The sequence below is a fragment of the Hydra viridissima genome, unplaced genomic scaffold, assembly GCF_058129835.1.
Source record: "Hydra viridissima isolate aposymbiotic clone 2 unplaced genomic scaffold, HvirCarnegie_v1 scaffold_6, whole genome shotgun sequence".
NCBI lineage: Eukaryota > Metazoa > Cnidaria > Hydrozoa > Anthoathecata > Hydridae > Hydra > Hydra viridissima.
In genome coordinates, this window is record NW_028324305.1 from 720,366 (window position 1) to 746,429 (window position 26,064).

Below are 26,064 nucleotides of genomic sequence, written 5' to 3' on the forward strand. Positions count from 1 at the left end.
TAGCAAAAAGTTAAAAAAATCATGCTTTAGAATAATTTTTAACAAATTTCATGATTGTGAAAAAAGTATTGAATATTTCATTGAGATTTTTTAAAAATGAAATTTAAAAAAATCTCGATGAAATATTTCAATATTTTAGGTGTTCAAAAGAAAATCAGTAATTTGTTCATGAAAAAAAAATTGACCTGTTTCATTTAAATTATGTTTGACAGCTTTAAAACCTTTGATTAGATTAATTAAACATGATATTTCTACACAAAAAATAATTGGTAATCCAGGGTCATCATAATTTAAGCTCGCGAAGAAATAATGATTGCTCCTTTGTTAAAGAGGAGACTTAAAAGTCCCAGATGCATCATTCGTGAAAAAAAAGGGGATTAGGTATTGAAGTTTATGGGGAACAAGGTGAAGAAAGTTTGCATGCTGAATTTAGTAATCGCTTGAAAAGCACGCTGAAAGAACATTATATAAGAAACCATCCAAAATCTAAAGCAATGAAGCCAGAAATTAAAAAAAGAAAAACATTTAGATCTTGAATTTTACTGAGTCCATATATATATATATATATATATATATATATATATATATATATATATATATATATATATATATATATATATATATATATATATATATATATAGTTTATATCCTATCAGATCTTTTGATATGAAGGTATCAAAACATAGTATTTATCCTAAGAAATGGTATTATTTAAATACTATTATTATATGCTATAATACTATTACATACTATAATAATATTATATACTATAACACATTTTTTGAAAAAGCTATACTCTTTTTCAAAAAATGACAGGTTAAAAAGAAACATAGTGATATTTTAGGCTTTTTCTACAGAATGCTCACTATAAAATAACAGGCTTAAACCATCTTTTTTTTCTTCTCAAACAAATTACCAATCTTGATTTGTTTGAAAATTAATATCATGCGTTGCAAATGATTTTTTTAATTTTAGCAAATTTCTTAAAGAAGTTTGATAATCATTTGTCTGATTAAAATCTCTACATTTTATTTTGCTTTTTGAAAAGAAATAAAGGTTTTTTGGCGAACATGTAAACAGCGCACCCCATTAAATTCGGTAAAACAGACAGTTTACGAGTTAAATGCAATTTGCTTTAAATCCAATTAGTTGACAATACAAAAAATGATTGATGGGAAGTATATTACGATCTTTTTAATTACGTTTTAATATTTCACTCAAACTTAACTTCTAAAAATCTTTGAAGATGTCTCTTCTGACATATTTTATTGAATTAATGAAGAAAATTTGATAAGATTTCTACAGCACCACAGAATAACTGATTCTCAAAACTATTTGTGAATGTGGACTTTGTTCAAAAGTATAATCGCTGTCAAGTAAATTTTTTCGAAAATTCTTAAACTTTTAATTAATGAAGTCTTAAGCTTTGTTTATCTTTATATATGTGTTGTTATTGTTTACTTTAGCTTTGTTTTAAGCATTTTTTTAAAGCTAATTAAGATTTGTTATCAGATAAATAGATTTATTAAGTTTACTTTTCATTTAGGATAAACATATCTAGAGTTGTAAATGAAAGAAGACTAAAACAATAAGTATTAGCGATGTTCTGCAACTTTTTTTCTTACGAGTTGCAGAGGTCCCTGTTACAACAGCCGGTGATATAGTAGGTATTTGTAGTAATACATCAATTCATTGGTACCAGTATTTCAGGGACATCTGTTCCTTTAAACTAATTCATGTTCCTAATAGAAATCAGTTGGGTGTCCCTGGCCATGTTGTTGAAATAGACGAGTCAGTTTAAAAGAAAGAACAACGTAGGGCATGTTGTTGAACAACATTCGATATTTGGAGCATAAGATGTAACAAATAAAAAAGGATATTTAACCCATGTAGAGGATCGATCTGCAGCATCATTGATTTCCTTAATTCAAAGATGGGTGGCTGTTGGTTCTACCATTCATTCAGATCAATGGGTTGCCTACAATGATTTGAATAATACAGGCTATAACCAGGGCCATCTTATCCATTAGGCACTATAGACACTGTGCCTAGAGTCTACGAATCTACAGGGGCCTACAAAAGAAATGAAAAAAAAAAGAAATTTTAAAGTGTTTTTCATTTCATTAATAAAACAATCATACAGATGCAGCATAATATTCATAATTGATAAAAATATTTATAATCAAACAGTATAATTAGATGACATTAACTTTTCGACTTTTGGTATTTGCAAAATCAACTATAAAATCTTCGAATGTCATCTCCCACATTACTTTATTTTCAATTGATAGCAGTGCTAGGGAGGATAGTCGGGCTTGTCCCATAGTTGAACTTGGAAAACTTGCAACTAGTTTATTGTTTATTTGCAGCTTAATCTTATCAGACACCGATTTACCATCACTAAACATTTGAGAAAACAGCAAAAACTCATCGGTAAATTCGTCTTCGAGGTCTGATGGATACAACTGAATTAGTGCCTTGGTTTTAGCCACTACTTCCTCACTCGACAAAGATCTGTTGTCAAGAAGAAAGTTAAACCTTTCGTACAATACTTTATAAGCTGCTCTGCGTTTTTCCATCTCATTACTAAGTCTGTCTATGATAACGTAATACTGTTGAATACGGAAATTATCACTGGCACTAACATTTAAACTGGGATTACTTGTATCCATAACTTCGTCATCAAATCGCTTCCGTATTCGCTTGCGTTGTGTAGCTTCTTTGTAATCAGATTCTGTGAGATCTTTTGCCTGGCCTTCGAATGTTTCAAACCTACTGCGTGTATCATGAAAATACTGTATGAGACCATCGTACAGTTTAATGATGGTGCACAGCTCAATACCCGGCTCCTGTAAGGCTTTATTGACAATATTCATCTTTTGAAGTAAATCTTTCCAAATCACACACATTAACGCAGTTTCAAAGTAGTCTAAATGTTTAACTAGTGATTTCGCTTCATGAACAGCTGCTGGTGGTTGATGTTTGCTGTAAGTGACTTCACATAATGCTTGACGATTTTGTAAGTAATTTGCATAGAAAGCTCTTGTGGCATCACTTTTAGAGGACCACCTAGTTTCTGATAAGCTTTGTAAAACAAATACGTTTTCTTTAATAAGTTCTTTAAGAGTTGACCATCTCTTCGTTGAAGCTGAGAAAAAATTATAAATTGACTGTATGACACCAAAATAATTTACAGCTGCTGAACAACACTCCACGGCAGCTGAACCAACTAAGTTTAGGCTGTGGTCAGCACATGGAACCCATTCTGCTAAATGATTAATCTCTCTGAATCTCGCTTGCACACCAGAATATATTCCACTCATATTGCTGGCATTATCATAAGATTGTGATCGGCAATTTTTGATGTCTATTCCATGAAATTGAAGAATACCAACCACAAGATTAAATACGTATTCTCCATCATGGTGTTCAATTGGAATAAATTGAGGAAATCGCTCTACTACATTTCTGTTTTTGAGTACATAGCAAATAACAAGTGTGAGCTGATCTACATGAATAATATCAGGGGTTGAATCGATGCTAATTCCATAATATTTAGCATCCTTGATTTCAGAAATTATTTGCTTCAAAACTTTGCCTCCTAATATATTAATGAATTCATCGCATATGTTTGCTGAAAGATATGATACATTTCCCTTTCCTGGATTTCCATACCATATATAGGGAAATGCGGGTTCTGAGCCATTGATACCCTAATATATCGGGGGGTCTCAAGGTTTTTCCAAGATGGCGGCTGGTTATAATGAAGTACTAAAATAATCCTGTTAGGTTAAATGTTTTTTCCGAGGTCGGTTATACTTAAGGTTGCAATGACTTATCATAATTGGCTTATCGGGTCTGAAGGTTTTTCCAAGATGGCGTCTATTTCCTACAGATTGAGGGGTTATCTATCCAAGATGATTGTTTTACTAAAAATATCCTGTTGTTTGTCTTCAAGATGTCTAAATTTTTTAAATTTTTTAAGATGGCGTCTTATTCCGAACCAAAGACTTATAAATTTAAAGAAGGCTTAGGACCAGGTCTTAGTTTGTAGTGATCAAGAGCTAGAGTTTGCTTTTTTTTTGTTTGTCTGCCTGCCTGTCTGCCTGCTTGCCTGCATTCATTCTATCCATTTTTTTTGGCTCTGAGTGAGGGTTTTTGTTGGTTTGTTATTTTTAAAAACTTTATTTTTAAGAATTTCATCACAAGATATTGATAACGTCTTGAAAACCAATTCCTTCATTCAATTTTTTCAAGACGTAAAGGCACAAGTGACCGCAGTAAGAAGTATTACCAAACTGTACCCTTTCGCTGTTATAATAAACGGGGCTTTTCAAATAGTTCACATGCTCGGCAAGAGGAGGTTGAGCATAAGAATCAAAACTGTATTTTTTTGTCTTTTAACCAACATACCCATTGAAATCCTCCGGTGCTTGAATCACCTGTGTTAGCAATACCGCATTCTTTTCTTTTTGGTTTTTTTGGTAACTCGTCTCTTACAAGAACACCTCGAAATTTTTTTAATTTTAACTGTTTAGCAGCCTCTATCAATTGAAAGTTGGTTAAAGCCTCATTGGGTAAAACAGTTCCTTCAACGTTGATCATTTTTTAAATTTGTTTAAAAAGTTTAAGTTTTTCGAAAAAAAAATTTTTTTAGAGAATGGATATGTTTTGAAGGGTGAACTAGGTTCGAGCAAGAGTGCTTCCGAGCATGCTGAGCAAAGGGAATAGCGCACCGATGAATCCTCCTTTTACTTTATTATATCCTTTACCAGTTTTAATGAAGAGTCCATCACCTTGAACATTTTTAGTCCACGGAGTTATAAACAATCCGTTTCCACTTACGGTTCTAATCTTCATTCCTTTTCCGTCTTTGCTCAAGTAAACTATGTCGTGTCCATCGATTTTATCAGTCATAGCTGAACATGCAGAAGCTCCATTTTTACTTGACCACGCAACACCTCGTCCAGCAATTTTATTGATCACAGTAGACCCAAGCGAAGAGGCAACCCCTCCTAATAAGCCATTAACAAGCACTGGAGCTGCACGAGATGCAATCATTCCTAATAAAGGTAAAAGAGCTCCGTTGAATCCTTCTTCTACTTTTGAGTTGTATGCGATTTGTCTTTTGCTGAGTTCAAGAGAGACACCTTTTCTGTCGATGTAGGCTTTTCTAATTTTGTTGAGTTGCGCGTTAGTGACAGCAAGAACATGCTCACCATCTAAGTCTTTGTGAGTGAGTCTAATGCTGACTTTGGGTTTATCATGCATTGCTTTTTTAATTTTATTTTCCTGTCCTTGCGAGATGTTAAGTTTGATGTTTTGATAATTGCTCATTTTTTAAGCGTTGGAAAAATTATTTATTTCACTTCTCGAATATGATATCGTATTGTAACATCCTCTCCACGAAAATCTATCAAATCTCCATTTTGATCAATGATGCGAATAACCATTGTTGAAATTTCGAGAAGTTTAACAGGAAGATAAATTAAATGCATAGGTCTTTCAATGATTTTGTAACCAGGATTAACATTTGGATAAAAGGAGTAAATGCAATTTAATTGGGTTCCATTAACATAGGACGATCCGATAACGTTGTTAACAATTCTGATGGTGTTAGAGCTTAAAATTTTAGAAATATGATCAGACTCGTATTCAGAATTGGAATTTAATTTTCTTTTAGCAAACCCTAAAACTGAAGCGATGCTGTTCTCCACGTTAAAGTCAATCAAATAATTTACTCCAAGTTTATTGGTTGATTTTAAAGTATTAATATTGATTCCAATTTGAAGGTTGTTTGGAGAGTAATTAATTTTATTTGTAATAATATAACTTCCGCGTTGAGCTGTTTTTATCGTGAATGAAATAGATTTTTGCAAATACTTGTTGATGTCTTTAATTTCATAGCTTCCATCAGGAATGATAAGGTTTTCCCAATTAGCTCCATTGTTCATGCTGTATTTGAAAGAATTGTTTTTACTTGCAATGTTTGGAAAGCTGTTGTACGTTTCCAAGCCGAGAAAAGCCATTTCATAACTTTTCCCTTTGTCAAAAACGATTTTGTCTAAAAATTCAGTTGTGATAACACTTGATTTTCCATCTGCATCGATTGTAATACCAGTCATTTTTTAAATAAGAATTATTTTTTAAATTGTTTTTAGAAAAATAAAAAATCGTCCAACCCGCTTCGGTATTTACCATTGTCTTTTTCAAAGGATAAATCAATAACGACAAATCCGCGAGGTTTAGACCAACAATTTCTGCAAAACTCTTTAAATTCTTTTAAGCTCATGTCACACGAAGCATGATTTCTATAAATATGATCTACATTTTTATCATCTTGCGGAAACAAACAAATAAAGTTTGAATTTGTTCTAATTGAATGTCTATCAAGATCGAAATAGTTTTGAGCAAGATAGAAGCAATCTGCATTAGAATGTCTCCCTCGGGTGTAGTATTTTTCACACGTGTTTTGTTTTTCTCCTTTTAAATCGTCAAAGATCATTAAATTGTTTTTGGTTGAATCGAGATTTTGAGGTTTAGGTACGTCTTCTTCACTTTCGAAAAATTGACACACTATACCCTCGTTGTCAGAATATTTTTTTGAAAGTTTATCGATGGTGGTTTCAGGATTCACGTTTTTTTGTTTGATTTTCTTTAGAGTGATGAACAATTTGCAAATGATTTTTTTTTGGCAGTTTCTTTTCAAAGGAGCTTTTGAGTATTTGGTATTCGGGTTGAAAAAGGGATTTGCCAAAAACTTGCAAGTGGTTGTAATCTAACCATCTAGGTCTTAACAGCAAATTGAGAAGCAACGTTGTTTTTCCACAACCAGACCTTCCAACAATGAGTCCTCTAATGTCTCTAGGAAACAAATTGTTATTATTCCTTTTGTTATCGTTATCACATGACAAATCAATGATATCCATTTTTTATATTAAAACTTTTTTTATATATGTTAAAATGTACTGCGTTAAATGCAAAAGAGAAACTGAAACCATTCACTTGAAAAATGAGATGAGTAAAAACAACAGGCATATGTTGAAAGGGACTTGCGACTCTTGCGGAACGACCAAATGCAAGTTTGTTTCTTCGCATGAATTATCTTCTACAACAAAAGGAAGCGATTTAGTGGACTCGATCAACAATTTTTCAAAAAAAATCAAGCTTCCGTGGGCTAAGTTTCCAGGAGAAATGCATATTCCTGGAATGAACTTTGCAGGGCCTGGCACCAATTTGGAAAAGAGATTGACTTCCTGTAGATAGAGTGGAAAATTCATAAGCCTGTAGATAGAGTGGAAAAATATATATATAAATATTTTAAAGACGTTAAAAGCAGAATTTTGGCTGATCAAATGTTGCTTGAAGAGATAAACTCCATTCCAAACCCAACTCAAGAAGAAATCAACAAAGTCGCACTCAGCGCAAAAGATGATAAAAGGTTTATCTTAGATGATGGAATCAACACCCTAGCTCTTGGTCACTACAAACTAAGACCTGGTCCTAAGCCTTCTTTAAATTTATAAGTCTTTGGTTCGGAATAAGACGCCATCTTAAAAAATTTAAAAAATTTAGACATCTTGAAGACAAACAACAGGATATTTTTAGTAAAACAATCATCTTGGATAGATAACCCCTCAATCTGTAGGAAATAGACGCCATCTTGGAAAAACCTTCAGACCCGATAAGCCAATTATGATAAGTCATTGCAACCTTAAGTATAACCGACCTCGGAAAAAACATTTAACCTAACAGGATTATTTTAGTACTTCATTATAACCAGCCGCCATCTTGGAAAAACCTTGAGACCCCCCAATATATTAGGGTATCAATGGCTCAGAACCCGCATTTCCCTATATATCATATCTTTGAATGTGTTCTCTTAGAAATGGATCAAATTCAGCTAACAGATCAACCAAGATAATTTCCATTGTTAGCTAACAGATCAATACAATCAAGATAATTTCCATTGTTAGCTAACAGATCAATACAATCAAGATAATTTCCATTGTTAGCTAACAGATCAATACAACCAAGATAATTTCCATTGTTAGCTAACAGATCAATACAACCAAGATAATTTCCATTGTTAGCTAACAGATCAATACTACCAAGATAATTTCCATTGTTAGCTAACAGATCAATACAACCAAGATAATTTCCATTGTTAGCTAACAGATCAATACAACCAAGATAATTTCCATTGTTAGCTAACAGATCAATACAACCAAGATAATTTCCATTGTTAGGAGAGTTATGCAATCGATTGTTACCACGAAAAGCTAATCCCCTTTCAGCAAGAAACTTTATCACTACAACAACCCTCTTCAAGACTTCAGTCCAGTATTTGCAAGACTTCTCATTTTCCTTCTGAAGTTCAACATCAATTCGAGTAGACTTTTTGTATTGCATTATCATCGACACAGCAGCAAAATGATCTTTTGATTTTTCATGTGAGGTTATCCTTGCAATAACATTTTTCCAATCATCGAAACCAGTTATAAATTGATTCCATGGTGCATTACTAGTACCAGCACTGCCGGTTTTGCAACCAAATATCTTGCAAATATAACAAAACACTTTACCAGTTGAGGGCGAATATATGAGCCAATCCCTGCTTACAATTTCTCCATTTACCAGTTTTCTTATAAAATATTCCTTGCGTACATATCTAATCTTTTCACCAAATTGTCTACCTTTTAAGCTTAAATCAGATTTCAAATTCTGTGATGGGATATTCTCTGCACAATAAGCTATGAGATCAGCATTTATTTCCCATTCAGCAGGATCATTTGAAATAGATTCCTTACTATTCCTTATTCCCAATCCTAAATCTGCTACTGTTGGTTCCGCATCTGCTTGAATAACTGGTTCACTTGTAAAACTCATTGCACAACCGCATTGTTCCACAGTGTCAGCATTGGTTCTGGCTCTGGTATTACTATTCCTGGACTTGTTGAAGAAACGAAAGAGTTTATTGAAGTGCCATTGCCAGAAGTAGCATCTACTTTATTAACATATTTTAGCAAAGAACCTTTCATTTTTTTTTAATGCATCCTCTTTCCTTTGTTTTTTCTGCCGTTTAATATAGCCAGACTCGTGCTTTCTCTTGTACCCATCGCCATCGGACATGACTTGAATTTCTGAAAATCATAATAAATATTCAGTATAGAATAGACATAAAACATAAAAATAAAATAAAATATGTTAACCCATTTAAAGAGGGGGAAAACATTTAAATATATTCCATAAAACATTACATTTAACAAAACTTATTAATCATTTACAAAAACGTAATCATAACAAATAAAATACCTACCAAATAAAATCGTTCTTTTTAAAATAATACGTGGAATTCTGAGAATTTCATTTTTAAATAAATGTTAACTATTGATAAATTTAAACAAACGTTTAAAACAAATAACAAACCATAGATTGCTGAAATTTTAATGGCTTTTCATGATCATAACTAAAGTAATGATAGTGAGAGAAATACAATTAATGAAATGGTTACAATTTAATTTCTTTAAGGCATAATGTGTGTACAGATACAGAATAATCAAACAAACAGCGACTGTAGGCCCATTAATAACTACGTACAAAAATTAAAAAATAATGTAAATTGAATAACGTTTACATGACATTTAAATTGAAAGAAAGGCCTACAGCTACATTTTTATGCAAAGTGCCTAGAGCCTACGACGCTCCAAAAACGGCCCTGGCTATAACCATCTGAAAGTAAATCACACAACTAACTTTATTTACCCTGTGACCCAAGCAATATCAAACCATGTTGAGGCCTTTTGGAGTCGAATAAAGCGAAGATTTAAGTTTTTTTGCGGATCACAAGGTGATTTAAAGTGGAGTCGACTTGATGAAGCTATATATAGAGAGTATTTTGCTTTCAAGAGAATTTTTGGCAAAACGTTACACTTTATTTGCAAGATATGACAAGTATTCTCTCTAATGAAATAAAGTAAAAATATTTTTAGTTTATTTTGCTTTATTAGAGTTTATAAAAAGTTTTTTCTGAATAAAATTTAGTTGAAGAATGTAACTGTTTATCTTTTGAGTTTTTTCTTCCGTACGCGAATAGGAATCGACCGATTCTGTAAAATACACCAAACCAGCAGACTCGTAAACTGTCGGTTTTACCGAATTTAATGGGGGTGCGCCGTTTACATGTCTGCTAAGTTTTTCTACTTTTTTAAATTATAATCCAATATTATTATATTTTTAATGAACTATTATTACATTAGTTTTTTTTATTATGCTACTGTTGCTTTTACTCTATTTTTACCTCATTCTATAAATCTGGGTTTTGCTTCGTTTGTATTTTTTATTTTTTCCATTTTGCGGCCGTAAGATTCAGTTGACTCTGTTGACTGATCGGACTTCAACTTCGGTCGACTGGTCGGACTTTACTGTTTTTGATGTTTTATCATTTCTGAAAATTTTGTCGATGCAAACACTGTAATCTACAATAATTATTTCCGATAATTGATATTTCAAGAATACTTTTTTTAAAAATCTGGTTTTAAAAATCAAATTCTTCAAACTCATTAATTTCTTCTATTAAAAAAAAAAACTATGGTAATAAAAAAGAAAAATCATAGAACCTATTCTTTCGGAAGACTTGGGACTGCAACCCCAACACCACCAGTGGCGGACTGTCCATTAGGCTAACTAGGCTGCAGCCTAAGGGCCTGTGATTTTAGGGGGCCCGTACACGGGCCCCTTGGCCCCATGAAATACCCGTGCGTCAATCATTTACAATCTATCAGTCAGATTCAGGCTTTGATCATATCCGATAATCATGCAAATATTATCTTGTTCCTAAGTTGTGGGGCCCCATGGCAATTTCAGGCGGCTATTGTGGCCCGGACCCCCGGGTAAATTCCTCCTCTATTTAGCCTTCTGAAACAGTGCTAGCTGTAATAAATTATACGCTGCAGTTCTATGCCCAACACTGAGATCACTGACGTGAGTGACGTCATGTCCGGGATTTTTCAGTGCGTTGATAAACACTTTGACCGCAGTTCGGTGTTTCGTTTAAAATTTAAAATGTTTTGTGTTTTGCAGTTACCAATATCAGTCTTTGATTAATTAAAGTTTGATATACAGTATTATACCGATTTTTTGTGAAGTTGCAAAATTGTAATATCATCATAAGTCAGGAGCTCTAAAGCGTCATGAAAGAAAACGTGCGATAGAAGCACACACAGAAGTAAGTTCAAAAACTGTTATGATCACGGAGATATTTAGGAAGCAGAATTCAGTAACAGTTACAGAACAAATGCCTCTTGATGATACTTCTGTTCAAAGTGCTGCTGTGCACGAGGCAACTTCTCATTCTCAAGATGTTCGAAATGTAAAAAATGACGATAACGATAATGGGCCAAATCAGTTTGTTGATGCACTAGAGTTAGACGCCGTGACTAATGCTACTACTGATAATAAATTTGACGTTTATGAAGTTAATATTCAACTGATATTGCTATGTGGCCAACAGCAGTTACTGATAGTATGCGTGAGTACTGGGTTAAGAAAAGAAGTGAATTATGCCAAAACTCGAGTTTTGAAGTATCTAAAGTTACAGATGGGGATCAGCAAGCACGATATTGCTTGAATATATTTTTTATGGTTGTGCACAAGCTTACCTCAACGGAATTTAATTGATTCTGGGTATGTTACTCACCTCCACGGGGAAAGTATTCTGTTTCGATTACAAGTTATTTTCAACTAATGGGCACTATTGTTCACCAATTTAAGCGAGCTAAGTACTACTCGGTATCTATAGATATCAAACCAGATGTATGCAAGGTTGACCAATTAACTTGCATTGTTAAATATCTACCTGAAGACAGTTGCGTAACCGTTGAGCGTTTCCTCAAGTTTCTTAACATGACTGGGCATACTGCAAGTGAGATTTAAACAAGTCTTTTAACATTTTTAGAAAAAGCGGGTATCGACATTACAAACTGTTGTGGTCAGTCAAATGATAATGCCAGTAACATGTCTGAAGTTTACCATAGTATTCAGGCATTTATAAAGGCTCGGAATTCATGTGCTGAACACATCCCGTACTTTGCACACTCATTGAACTTGGCAGGAAATGAAGCAGCAAACTGTATTTCACAAGCTTGAACTCTGGTCAACCATAATGGATCGCTTCAAGGATACGTCTACTATGCTACAAGTCGCAGGTTTGGACCTTAAGACCGCTGCTTACATCTTGGGTGCTATGCAAAAGCGTCTTATTGCGTATTCAGCTGTTCGAGATAAGTTCTCCTTCCTATACAATATAGTTAATCTCCCTGTCTGCGTGAAGCCTTCAGCGAGTTGGTTGCGTATTCAGCGGATCTGGAACCTTCACTAAGTGAGGAAATGATTCAGTTCAAGTATTTCTTAAATAGTTCAACACAGAATGGCATGTTTCCACGTGTGAAGAAAAAAGGCGTCAACTACTGCACTAAAGTACAGCATTACAGAGTTGGGTGCTCCCCAGGCGTCTGCAAAACGTTTTCAAACGTTAATGTTGTATTCCGGATATACCTGACTTTAATGGTTGCCAATTGCACTGGTGAGCGATCATTCTCGGCACTTGGACGAGTGAAAAGTGCGATCCGCACAACAATGACTGATGAAAGATTAAATTTTTTGACACTCATGACGATTGAAAGTGATCTACTACGCGATTTGGACTTTGCTAACATCATCAGCAACTTTACCAAAGCCTGAGATCCTATATATAATAATGGTATCTGTAAATCATAAATAAACAATTTTAAGAAATAAATTATTTAAACTATTTTAAATAATTGCACCCTGAACACAAAAAATTGATATTGCTGAATCAGATGATATAAATACCACTATTTTAGAAAACCACACGTAGTAATTTCGTTAAAAATAAAGAATTAATTTTACTTTATCTGCTTTTTCACAACTTCTTGTCTGGACAAGCCTACACAGGGTTTATATTAGGCTGTGTTCGTTGTTATAAAAATCTTTTTTTTTTCGTTGACGAACGTTGATTATTGCGGACCATAAGGATTCAAGTTCTTAAACAGCTTTACTGTAAATTGTTAATGGCTTCAACTGCACTCTTTTTTTGTACATCGCAGGTAAGGAAATGTCCAGTTAGCTTCAATATTTGTAAATCTATTTGTATAAACAATGAGCTATTTTTTTCTGTTGTTTGTGCGACTTTGTATGGGATTTACATATACTTAGCCATCACATAACTAAGCTCCAATCCAAGTGTATCGTCTGTACTATTTGTTTAACCATTTTTAAAAAATACTTTTGTAGGTATCTGGTGTGATCAATGAGACTTTACCTACACTAAGCTCAATAAAATCCTGTTTCTGCTCTTCCAAAAATAAACCAAAAACTTATAAATTAAAGCAAAGTAATGTGAGAGAATTTGCTACCAATGACAGAAATGTTAAGAGGAAAGAGGTAAGAATGATATATGACATGTTTCTATAAAGCATTGTTATTTTGCAATTCTTTTTTAAGGTTATAAATTAATGATTAATTTTAGAAAAATAAAAAGTAAAATAAAATACTTGGTTTAAAAATAACCTTGAAAATTTTAAATTGTTTTAGAAAAGCTGCTGCTTATGAATAGCACTTGACTTACACTGATTTAAAGTTAGAAATATAAAGTTTATCTATATTTTTGACAAGCAAATTATATAAAAAGAAGTTTACATAATTATTTTTAGAGTAGCAGCTAGAACTTTCTTAGTTTTAATTGTTTATTTCAGTTAAAGCTACAAACAAAATAAGCAACCTAATTTTTTAAAATACAATTTCAAAAGATTTTTAGAATATTTGTATTGTAAGTAACTTAAAGCATTTTATTAGTAATTATGGTGTGAAATTAGTTCTGACCAATTTAATTAGCAGTATAAAAAATACTGTACAACCAAATTGGTTGTTAACATTTTATACGCATTTTGTTTTGATAAATTGGTTACATTGTGCTAAATCATTTACACCATAGCACCCTAATATCTCAATATCAATTGATCTTCAAAGTCCATAGTAAATAGCACCAACCAAAAATACACAACAGTTATTTAGATATCAGCAACTAAAGTTTTTTCTGATTTAGTATTTTTGCAACTGGAAGAGACCAAGAAGCAATTTAGAATTTCAGTATCTTAATTACTTATGCAAAGAATTCAAAAACAACATTTCTAAAATAATTGATTTTTAGAGCTAAAATGACTTTGTCAAAGAATTTTTCAATCTGTCCAAACTCTGAAAAATGTGCAAAACAAAAAATTAAAGCAAAATACAAAAGTTTTATAATGTACCTAAAATATCAATTCTAGTTAGAAAGATATTCTAAAACTGAATATGTTTGATTTGGAGATTGCACACCACAAAGAATGAAAAGAAAGTCTAAAGTGCACAAAAAAAAAAAAAAAAAGTACTAAATAACAGAAAACTTTCAAAAGTATCCAAATATCAGGTTGTTTTTTTTTTTGTTACAAATATTGCTCAATTTAATAGCTTTTTGTTTGATATTGGCTTAATATTTTTGTTGTTGTTGTTATTATTGTTGGAGGTTCAAATTTTGCCTGATTAATCAGTTTGAGCTCTAAAAAATGAATTATCGTTGAACTGGTGTTACTGAACAAATTATATTAACTCATTTAGCCCATATTAAGAAAGTGAAAATTTTGAATAAGTAGGTTCCACATGAGCTAAATGAAAAACAGAAACAAGTTTTTTGGAATATTGCTTAATGTTGTTTTCTTGTCACAAATCTGATTTATTTTTTAATTGAATTGTCACTGTAATGAGAAATCAATGCAATATAACAATTGCAAATGTTCAGGACGAATCACCAAAACACACTTCAAAGTACAATATTAATCAAAAGAAGATGGTGATAAGTGTCTAGCACAGGTGTGATTCATTATGATTTCATGAAACCTGGCTCATCTATCATAGTAGAAATAAACTGCAACCAACTGGATGAAACAATACAAAAACTGAAAGAAAAACAGCCCTTATTGGTCAACATATCAGTTCCTATCTTATTACATGATTATGCAAGACCATACACTTCACAAATGATTGTGGCATAACTACAGTAACACTATTTTTCTTAAAATTCAGACAACTTTTTATTGGGGATATAATTAACTTCCAATAATGCTGTAAAACTGGTCCTCCAGTAATTCATTTACTTTCAACTACCACTGGTCTGAACAACTTGCTTAAATGGTAAAAGTGTGTAGACAATATTGGGTGCATATTTGAATAAAACAATTTCTTCTATCTCAATTTCAATGTTATCTGCAAACCAATAGCATTGGAATTGAGCACCCAGCACAGATCCCTTTGTATCTCTCACTGATCTTCTTTATAACATGTCAACTCATTTCTTATGCAACATCTACCCACCTAAATCTATTATAACTGCATGTGATAAAGTTCATAAATTGCATAGAAGTCTTTCATAGTTAGCTTCATAGAAATTGCTGACATCTTTCTTAAGTACTGCTTCTTCTGCATGCAGCAGAAGTTTTACTTTGATTAAGCATACTTTTTTTCTCTCTTTTTTTTATCCAATTGTGTAAAATTTATTAACATAGAAAATCTTTTTCTTTGTTTTATGCGATCAAGTAACATTCTTGTTTAGAAAGTTGGTTTGTTAATTGTTTACTTAGGTGTTTAAAGTTAATTTTTAATCTCTTTAATATTTTTATTGATTAGATGAATTAACCTTCCTATACCATATGATGTACCTATAACAAGGTTATATACCTATAAAAGAATATACATATAATAAGGTTATAGGTATATTACTATACCTATAACCTTGTTATACCATATATATACCAGTGTATAAGTCGACTTGCTTTATGTACCATCTTATTATTTTTAACTGGAAAAAGAATTTTAATGTTTTATAAAAAAGGTGTAAGTGGTGTATTTTCCACAGAATAATATTTCTCTTCTTAATATTCTTAAAAAACAATTTTTATCCATACTAAACAACTAAAAGTCATTACTTATACACCGCACTATCAGAATATATAGCAGTTAAATTGTTAAACTTAAAACTTAAATTTTTTCTTGCAATTTCATCATTAAAGCTTAGATAGCAGCTTAACCAAATAGAAGGGTACCTCTCAATAAATTTAATACTTTGATAAAAGCAGCACCCTAATCAGTCACTAATTTGCAGGGTAAAACTTTTGTTCACTTGTCAATGTTTATTTATGAGGAAGTCTAATTAAAGTCCACTTTGAAAAACAAAAAGAACAAAAAGAAAAAAACAAAAAAATAATTTTATTTTAAAGAAATCAAAACAGGAAATAGTTTTATTTTAAAAAAGGTGTCAAGAATTGTTGAAACTGGATTGGCTTAAATAAAACGGGTTGATATATAAAATGGGAATTACAAGTGATTAAATAGAATTTTTGGAAAGTTTGGATCTACTAATTCTAATTTATGGCTGGAGTTATAAAGCTACTTCAATTGACAGTTATAAAGCTATATTCTTTTTTAAGTTTACTCTAAGCATGCTCTGTAATTGAAAGCTCATTTGATTCCAATCAAAAAGATATTTAACATTTTGTGTTTTAGTGTTAAAAATTAAGAATTATTAAAAAAAAAGTCTAGTTTATTTCCATAATAATTTGTGCTGATGTCTAGTTTAGATCCATAATAATTTGTGCTGATATTTTTTTCAAGCTTTTAATGCAAAAATTGAGCTGATTAAATTTCATCCAAGTTCAGAAATTTAGTAGTGGACAATTTGATAGGCTTTTGGAATTACAGTTCAGAGGCCTTATGTTTTAACTCCACTTGAATATTGGCTAACAGTTACAACAGGGTTTACACTAAAGCAACCCTGCATAAAGAGTAAATAATTATAGCAATTTGTTATATTTTATTGAAAAGTTTATGATTTTTTTTTGTATGCTTGGTATTATAGCCTGGTTTGAGAAATGTTGATCAATTTGGTCTTTGTCACCTTCCATCAGACTGGATTAATTTTATTCAAGTTCCGAATTCAAAATGGTCACCTAGTTTACACATAATAAATAGTTCTTCAATCCCATGGAATGTGTCCCACATATCAAGGAACTCTTTTTCAGAAAATAAATATGGTAAAAAATTCTTATTTTACCATTTTTAAAAACATTTTCATATTTTGACTCTTTTTATTTTTTTACTCATCAAAATTAATAATAAGGATTGGTAAGGAAATAGCATAGTATGGTTGAAATGATCACAAAGCATTTTTTTATGCTGTAGGTTTACATGCTCAAAATAGTTTTTCTGGACTCTTACATAGACAACTTTTGACAAATAAAGTTTTGCATAGTAAGTACTCAAGTTCTCTTCTTTTTTTTTTTGTAGAAACATTTTCTTTTATGCTTGAAGTGTTTTATTGTAATTTTTATAATTTGTAAAATTAAAGTCTTTTATGCTAACCATTACAGTTTTTAAAACAGTAAGGTTAATTTAATATAAATATATGTCTTTTTTGAAATTGTCTTAGTTTAAAATTCTTTATAATGATCCTCTTTAAGATATTTCAAAACGATATAAGAGCACTGATCGGCTGTCAAAGAGTCAAGTATTGTTTCTTGAATATCTTGCCAATCAACAACCCAGTAATGCCAATGCACAAGCTGAGTATTTGAAGGTGATTTTTTTTTGTCTTATTTTAGTTTTAAAAATTGTTTTCCATTTGCATTATTTGTATTATTTATAACCTTTAAGCAACTGGAACAAGCGTTTTGTTAGTTTAAGTTGTACAGCGACAGATGTTTTTTTAGGCTGTTGTAAATGAGGATCCTGAGTATGTTATCAAGAGAATTGCAAGTAATAATTTTGCCATAAATGAAGATGTAAAAGCTATACATATCAAAGCATTGATTCTTACTGATCAACTTTCTCCAGATGAATTAAAGCGAAAGCTTTCCAACAACTCATTTAACAGTGCTACAGGGGTTGAACAAAATCCAATGCATGTTGTGGTTATAGATGATAAGAAGAACACTTATAAGAAATATAAATCGTTATATAATATGTTTATGTTTGCAATGTCTCTTTCTTTAATGTACGTTATTTTTACTCGCTTTGTGAAAATGCCCAGTCTTTTTAACAGCAAGGAGTTTCTTCCTGATCAATCTGAAAAAACGTTTAAGTTTGAAGATGTTGAGGGTTGTGATGAAGCAAAAAAAGAGTTAGAGGAGATTGTAGAATTTTTAAAAAACCCAGGAAAGTTTCAAAAACTTGGGGCAAAGTTACCTGGTGGTGTTTTACTAATTGGTCCTCCAGGAACAGGAAAAACCTTATTAGCACGTGCCATTGCTGGTGAAGCAGATGTTCCTTTTTTTTTTGCATCTGGTTCAGAATTTGATGAAATGTTTGTTGGAGTGGGGGCAGCTCGAATCAGAAAGCTATTTGGTATGATTTATTGTGCAACTTCATTTGAAAAACAATTGATATAACCTTTTATTTTGGAGATTTGATAAATGTTTTTGTTGGTTTTTTTTTTTTTTTTTTTTTAGCATCTGCAAAAGAACATGCTCCATCTATAATTTTTATGGACGAATTAGATGCTATTGGCGGTAAGCGTAATGCAAATGACAATCAACCATACTCTAGAATGACTCTCAATCAGCTTCTTGTTGAGTTAGATGGGTATGCTTCTAACTTTTTATTAGTTTTCATTAACAAGTTTGACAATAGCAATCTAAAAGATGTAAAATTTAAAAAGTTGTTCAAATTGTTCTTAAGACTTCTTTTCATCAATAAATTTTACATTTGTTTTGTTTGAAATTTTTATTTTGAACATTTAGTAGTTAGTTATAAATTTAACATTTTTGAAAAGTTTTTAAATAATGAAAAAAAAAATTACTTTAACTTTTTATGTTTAGTTGTGCAAAAAGTTGTTTTTAATATTTTATAAAATGTAATTATGTTCTTATTAACTGTATTACCTTCTAAGTATTTTAAATCAATTTTAGTTTTACTCAAAATGAAGGAGTGATTGTGATTGGTGCAACAAACTTTCCAGAAATACTTGACAAGTAAGTGCCTTATATAATTCTTGATAGATGGTTGCCCAATAAAATCCTAATTAGTTAAAGATTCTTAATTCTCAGCATAATTAGTTTGATAAAGGCTAACTAAATTTCCTTGCTGCTGTTTAGAGCCTTGACAAGGCCTGGTCGATTTGATAGTAAAGTGCATGTTACCATGCCAGATGTTAGAGGAAGAAAAAATATACTTCAACTTTATTTAAAAAAAGTTCCATGTGCTAATGGTATGCTAGTTTGTTTTAAATGAACTTATTGCATAAGATTTTTTTCCCCTTTTTTTTGTTGCATTTTTATCTCTTTAGGTAACAGTTTGTTGTAAGTTTGTTGTAGTAAATTGAATTTTGTTTCTAATTTTTTTGCATTTGTAACACTTATTGAAATTTAGGCATTTACTTCTGTAAAGCCTTGCTGCATTATGCATAAATTAAAACTTCGTTCAGTGTGCTGAATTCTGATATTGCATTAAAAAGCATGAAAATGTTTTAATATGACATTAAAATTGGTTGTATTTTCAAAATTCTGGGGTCATCCCGAAATTTTAAAAACTAGGTTTTATAATTGTTGATAAAAGAAACCATATTTAGTTATTTTGTTAAAGTTAAGCATTAATGATTTAATACAATGCATTTGTATTGCATTTGATACAGAAACCAAATCCAAATTCCAAGCAAATCATTAGCCAAGCATTTAAATTTTTTTTTTATTTTTTTTTTAGTTTAGAAACAATTTTTCAGATTTTTTCTTAATTTATTTGATGACTAAATCTTTATAGCTGAACTTTTAATATGGTATCAAAAGCTAGCACACATTTGAAGGCTTTTAATGTTGCACTAAAACCATATGTCCATAATAAATTCATGTTTAAATGAATTTAAGCTTAATGTTTTAAGTTTATATGCAGCAAAATGTTTCAAGACACTATGGTAGAATTTGCCAAAGCTGAAACAAAGGCATTGTTGGAGGAAACATAGAGTGTATTCTTCTCTGTTTTTATTTCTGATAGAATAAAAGAAAATTCTTTGCATAGATTTTTGCTCAATTTTTTAAAAGTTAAATTCCAGGATCAAGTATCTCTAAGAAAGTTTTACTGCTGGGTTTTTACTTGACCCAGGTAAATTGAGGTAAATTCCTATTTCCAAAATTAATTTATGCATTGGTTTTTATAAATAGAGAAAAATCACAAATAACTATTTGTTTCATACTTTATATATTTTTGAAATTGCTGCTAATTTATTTTCATAAAAGAATTGATTAAGAACAGGTACGAGTATACAACAGGCATTTATTAATTTTTATTTAGAGGAAATTAAAATTTTAATGAGTTTTGAGTGTGTTAGTAAAAGATTGTTGTATACTGCTAGCTATTCTTAATCAGTTTTACCCTTTATTTGCCCAATAATAAGAATTTTATAACAGTAATTCATTCAAAGCATTTTAAAACTTAATATTGATATATAGTGTAGTTGGCCAAGTATGATGATGTGGGGGAAAAACTTAATATTGATATATAGTGTAGTTGGCCAAGTATGATGATGTGGGGGAAAAACTTAATATTGATATATAGTGTAGTTGGCCAAGTATGATGATGTGGGGGAAAAATTAGACATCTTTAACCAGTAAAAATCATAAAATTTTTATAAACTTTAAAAACTAAAAAAAAAAAAAAAAAAAGTACAAGAAAATCATAGAAAATATATTTAGTTTGGAATTTGTATCAGTTATGTGAATTGGATATGTAAACAGTTAGGTCTGAAAGTGATATTTGCTGGTTAGCTGGCAGGATCCTGAAGTTTTAAATTATGTTGTTCATATATTTACAGTAGCACTTAAAAGTATGTTGATCAACTCATTTTCTTGAATAACTTTGCAATAATCAAGCAAAATTCTTGAAATCTTCACTGATTAGTTTTTATACTTTTAGCTAGAGATTAAGACCCTTTAGTTAATGAGGTTGTCATCATATTTTTTAACTTTTAGTTTTCCGTTGTTAACATTACGGAAAACTAAAAGTTAAAAAATATGATGACAATCCCTGTCAGTGTTTTGTTTGTTTTTTTTTTCAGTATTTTTGTTTGTTTTTTATCAACAAGTTAGTAAAACCCTTTTTTTTTATTGGATAAAATTAAGTAAATATGTGATGCATCTGACCAAAACCAGTCCGGATGTCGCGTTATGTTATATTGAGAAAACCATCAAAACATCTCAAAAATTCAATTTTTATCATTATTTATTTTTTTGCATAATTGTTTACATAATTAACTTTTCTTTGCTATTCAAACTTAACTTTTAATAAAAAATAATTTTTTGATGGTTAATTTGGTGATTTTTGTGAGGCTATTGTCTTAAAATTGCCACCACGTGTAAACAAACTTGGCAAGCGTTGCTATCACGTGGTTTCATATTTGCTCATAACTTTGGCTAGGGTCAAGCTAGAGCAATAATTTTTGCATCATTTTAAAGCAGAATGTTATACCTTTTCAAATATGTATCACACTCAAAACTTAAAATTTTATACATGGTTTTGGTCAGATGGGTCACATATAAGAACCTGTGATTATTTAAATACGTAATTCAACATATCAGCCAAGTCAACGCTACCTTTCCTGCTGTTGTATATCAGCATCAGCATTGTGTATCTTCAGACAGGTCACAATGTACATCAACTTGTTCTTTTTGCACTACCAATCAAGGGTACCAATCAACTTAGTGTTCAACTGATTTGTTGATTGTTATATGTAAGATGAATAACAGTTATGTAATCATTTTACTAGACTTCAGTCATTATCAAATATATAATCAAAGAAGTCCTTCTTTTGCTTGCTCATCTTTTTAGATGTCATCAAAGGATAACCTACTAATGTGTTAGATTTATTCCAATGTATTTTCGGATACATTAAGAGATCAAAAATGATAAACCAGTTAAAGACCACATTTGAAAAATGATCAAGCTACATTTTGGCTTTTTTTTGGCTTTTGCCCCTGTTATATTCAGCTGCAGTTTAACTATATAATAATTGACTATATAACTAGAAAACCGATCAAATTACACAGATTTAGCTTAACAAGTAAGTGAGCTATGGTTTTTTGAAGTTTAAAATCTAATTTACTCAAAACAATAAAAATGTAGCTTGATCGTTTTTCCAGTGTGGTCTTCAGTTGCTAAATAAAATGTTGATGCCTGTAAAAACTGGTTCATGACATAAATGAGCAACAAGACATTAGTAGAAAATCTACTCATAGGTTTTTTTTTTTTTTTCTTTAAGGTTTTTTTCTTCTGAAAGATAAAAATCATGAATAAACCTAAAATTTAGCGTCATACTGACTATGATTTTGAAACTCTACTCTTTAGGCTATTTGGGGTTTTTTTATTGACAATTTCTTTACTTAATTGCAGTAACGATTTAGTACTAAAGTAAGGATTGAACTAAATTAATTAGTATCAGGAGACATCCTTAAAATAAATAGCATCAACAAAATGGTAAACAAGAAACATTTGAGTTTGATCAGTGTAAATTTAAATAATACCACATTTCCTATAACACGCATTATAACGTCTATCTCCAAAATCTTAAAAACATCAAAACTTACAAAGCGAGATAAACATACTTTTAAAATTAGCAAACACAAAATACTGCTAAAGGCCTGAGCTTTCAAGTTAAATATATGCAAATACTGAAAATAAAAACTGTTTACCTGTTGGATCAATATTCGAGTTTGTGTAGCATTGATCGTGTTTTAGTTGTGTAAAATTGGTGATGTTTTTTGTTTTTGAGAATCTAATTTTTTTAGATGTTGATGCTGAGGTTTTGGCAAGAGGATCACCAGGATTTTCCGGTTGTTATTTTTTATTTTTTATTTTTTTGTTTAGCTTACAAAGTCACTTAAAATATTTTTTTCTTATGTCCCTTAGCTCAGTAAAAGTCTCAAAATACTTTAACATGTTAATTTTTTTTTTAGGAGCTGATTTAAGCAACCTAGTAAATCAAGCTGCTTTGCGTGCTGCAGCACTAGGGTGTGAGCTAATTACCATGGAACACATCGAATGGGCAAGAGATAAGATAATGATGGGTGAGTAAAAGAAAAGTTTATATTTGATTTCGCTGTACAATTATTAAATATGATTTTGGCAAAATATAAAAAATTATATTAGGCACTTTTTTGTATATTATTTTGTCAAAATTTATACATTAAAAAAACCTACTTGCTATTCACTTAAAGTAAAACATGAGTTGATAAATAACAAATAAATTTTGAATCAGAAACTTAAAAAATTTTATCTGTTCATGAAGAATTGTTAATCTATGATGCAGACCATCAACTGCATGAAACAGTTTCACAATTTTATCAATATTGCTCATGTCATTTGGTGAACATCACAGATTGTGTAGCATTGACTTTGTCATATTTGATAAAGCAGCATGAATTTTTCTCAATATGGCCTGATCGAAGTTAACTTGCTATTATATATCTTGATAGAGTTTTTCACAGTCGTACATTAGCACCCTAATTAAAAGTTTATGTTTTTGGAGCCAAAAGTTTTGCTGATTTGTTATTACTAGTTATAATTCTTTACCCAAGAAACTTTTGTTGTGTTTAAAATTTGATATTTTAATGTGTGATTTTTATCAAAATTGTTGTAATCTTATCAATTTAAGATAAAATCTTACAACATCTTTATATGTTTATGAAAATACATTCAAAAGATTTCAACAAAAATTTCGGATTCACGTTGTCATTTGAGGATTGTAAAGAAAGGTTCGTATGATCAAAAATAAAATAGTTATTTGAAACGTCAGTTTAAATAAATGGTAAATAAATAGATTGCTAAATTAAATTTTGGGGAGTTTTGGCACAGTTTGACCCATTCCTCGCTGGTATGTTAACTTTTAAAAGTCGAAATGAAGAATTTGATTTTAACGCTTACAGGTCCTGAACGTAAAAGTGCTGTTATAGCAGAGAAAAATCGAAATTTGGTTGCTTATCATGAAGGTGGTCATGCGATTGTTGCTTTATTTACACCAGGTATTTTTTGTTTGTTGATGTTAAGTAAATGTCCGCTAAAGAATTCGCTATACTTTTAAAATGTTTTTACTGTGTTAAATTTTTTTTATAGACGCTGAGCCTGTTCACAAAGCTACGATTATGCCTCGTGGTTCTGCGTTGGGGTACGTGATGCAACTTCCAGAAAAAGACGATTTATCATGGACCAAAAAACAACTGCTTGCGAAAATTGATGTATGCATGGGAGGAAGAGTTGCCGAAGAAATGATTTTTGGAGAGGATGCTATAACTACAGGTTTTTATTTATTTGAACTTTTAATAACTGTGATACAATTTTTACGTGTAAAACTTGGAGTTGTAATTTTTAGGTGCGTCTAGTGACATGCAGCAAGCCACTCGAGTAGCACGAGCAATGGTCACACAATACGGAATGAGCGAAAAGGTATACTTCATAAGGTTATTAAAAAATATTAAATGGGCTTTTAGATTTGATGGTATTGTGATTTGATGTCTTTCGTTTTTCGTAGATTGGAACTGTTCTAATAGACGAAGAACAAGATAAATTAAGTCCCGAGCTTCAATCTCTTATCGAAAGTGAGGTTAAACGATTGATCCAGGTATTGATATATGCAAAATAAAGCGTTGATGTATGTATGTATGTATGTATGTATGTATGTATGTATGTATGTATGTATGTATGTATGTATGTATGTATATATATATATATATATATATATATATATATATATATATATATATATATATATATATATGATGGCTTGATATAACTGGTCAAATATTGCCTCTAATAATTTTTTTTAAAAACTTTTTAGGACTCATACAACCGTGCAAAAAGTATTTTAACAAAGCATGCGAAGGAGCATAAGAGACTAGCTGAAGCGCTACTTAAATATGAGACCTTAAATGCAGAAGAAATAGATTTGATCATTAAAGGAAAACCAATCCAAGGGAAATAGTTTTTAAATGATCCATATTACATTTTAAAATCATAAAAATGACTTTTATTAAAGTCCTAAAAATAATTTAGTTTTATTAAATTCCTGCTGCAAGAATTTGATACTTTTTTTTTACTCTGTGAATGTAAAAACTTTTGATGATGTTTGTGCCTGATAAATTAGGTTTGAAACTTGAACCTTACTACACCCTTGAATCTTAGTAATTTATAAAGACATTAACAAGATATGGGTAATACGCATAACATACGACCTTACATTAGTTAAACACTTCAAATGGACAGCTTTCTTTGATGCTTTCACTATGGGTCGGTTTCATGCTTAAATCAAGTTTTTAATGTTATTGTAGAAAACTTGTTTTCATCTCCAAAAAAGGGTCAATTTTATTGCATTTGAGATGCATATTGTAAATATTGATTTGTTTTTTAAGTGAATTTTTTTTCGACTTTTTTTGTGGAACTCAAAAATTGAACTTAATGAGTCCAACCATTTTAGTGCAGCTGGCTATCATAAAAATATTTCACCTCTGGACACCAGCGTGTAACTTTGCATAGTGATAGTAGACGTTATGAGCAACAAAAAAATAGCGAGACACAAACTTGTTATGATCTGGAATCGTTTTACAGATGAATTATTCAAAATGGCCAATGGCGGCCATTTTGAATGTATTTAAATCATAACTGTAGAACCAGAAGTGATATCCACTTCAAATAAACATCGATTTGTTCTAAGAGAAAAGTTACATAAAACTGACTGAAATCAATGTTTTGAAATTTCAAGATGGCTGCCATCGGCCATCTTGAAAGTTTTTAAATGGTCATAACTTTAGAACTAGTAGTGACATCCCCTTAAAATAAACGCCGTCTTGTTCGATGATATAACAAGAAACTCATATTTACATACATTTACGTATTTACATATTTACAATACACTTTTGGATTACTATTCGTCATGGAAGGAGATCTGGAGAACATGGTCGAATTCCGGGTCTTCTTCA

General features: G+C 30.9%; 1 protein-coding gene and 1 pseudogene across 1 annotated transcript; both read left to right on the plus strand.

Moving 5' to 3' along the window:
• The first annotated feature begins 1,247 nt into the window (after nucleotides 1-1,247).
• Nucleotides 1,248-12,148, plus strand: LOC149886522 (uncharacterized; annotated as a pseudogene).
• Nucleotides 12,149-12,875: 727 nt separating this feature from the next.
• LOC145190723 (uncharacterized) lies at nucleotides 12,876-25,166 on the plus strand. Its single transcript, XM_090089561.1, has 16 exons — nucleotides 12,876-13,128; nucleotides 13,316-13,465; nucleotides 16,971-17,145; nucleotides 17,294-17,362; nucleotides 17,572-17,687; nucleotides 17,821-18,454; nucleotides 18,559-18,691; nucleotides 19,018-19,080; nucleotides 19,204-19,316; nucleotides 22,882-22,926; nucleotides 23,050-23,160; nucleotides 24,019-24,114; nucleotides 24,206-24,388; nucleotides 24,462-24,535; nucleotides 24,621-24,710; nucleotides 24,927-25,166. Exons 1-16 carry the CDS (start codon nucleotides 13,093-13,095, stop codon nucleotides 25,068-25,070), a joined length of 2,232 nt encoding a protein of 743 aa, XP_089945687.1. The 5' UTR covers nucleotides 12,876-13,092; the 3' UTR covers nucleotides 25,071-25,166.
• Nucleotides 25,167-26,064: the final 898 nt, after the last annotated feature.

What these genes read in the sequence shown, in the direction of transcription:
- LOC145190723 (XM_090089561.1), top strand. Translation starts at nt 13,093, where the DNA reads ATGGCTTCAACTGCACTCTTTTTTTGTACATCGCAG. An exon ending in GAAATGTTAAGAGGAAAGAG is followed by an intron (nt 13,466 to 16,970) that starts GTAAGAATGATA and finishes TTGGTATTATAG; the next exon opens with CCTGGTTTGAGAAATGTTGA. An exon ending in AAAAGTTCCATGTGCTAATG is followed by an intron (nt 19,317 to 22,881) that starts GTATGCTAGTTT and finishes TAATTTTTTTAG; the next exon opens with ATGTTGATGCTGAGGTTTTG.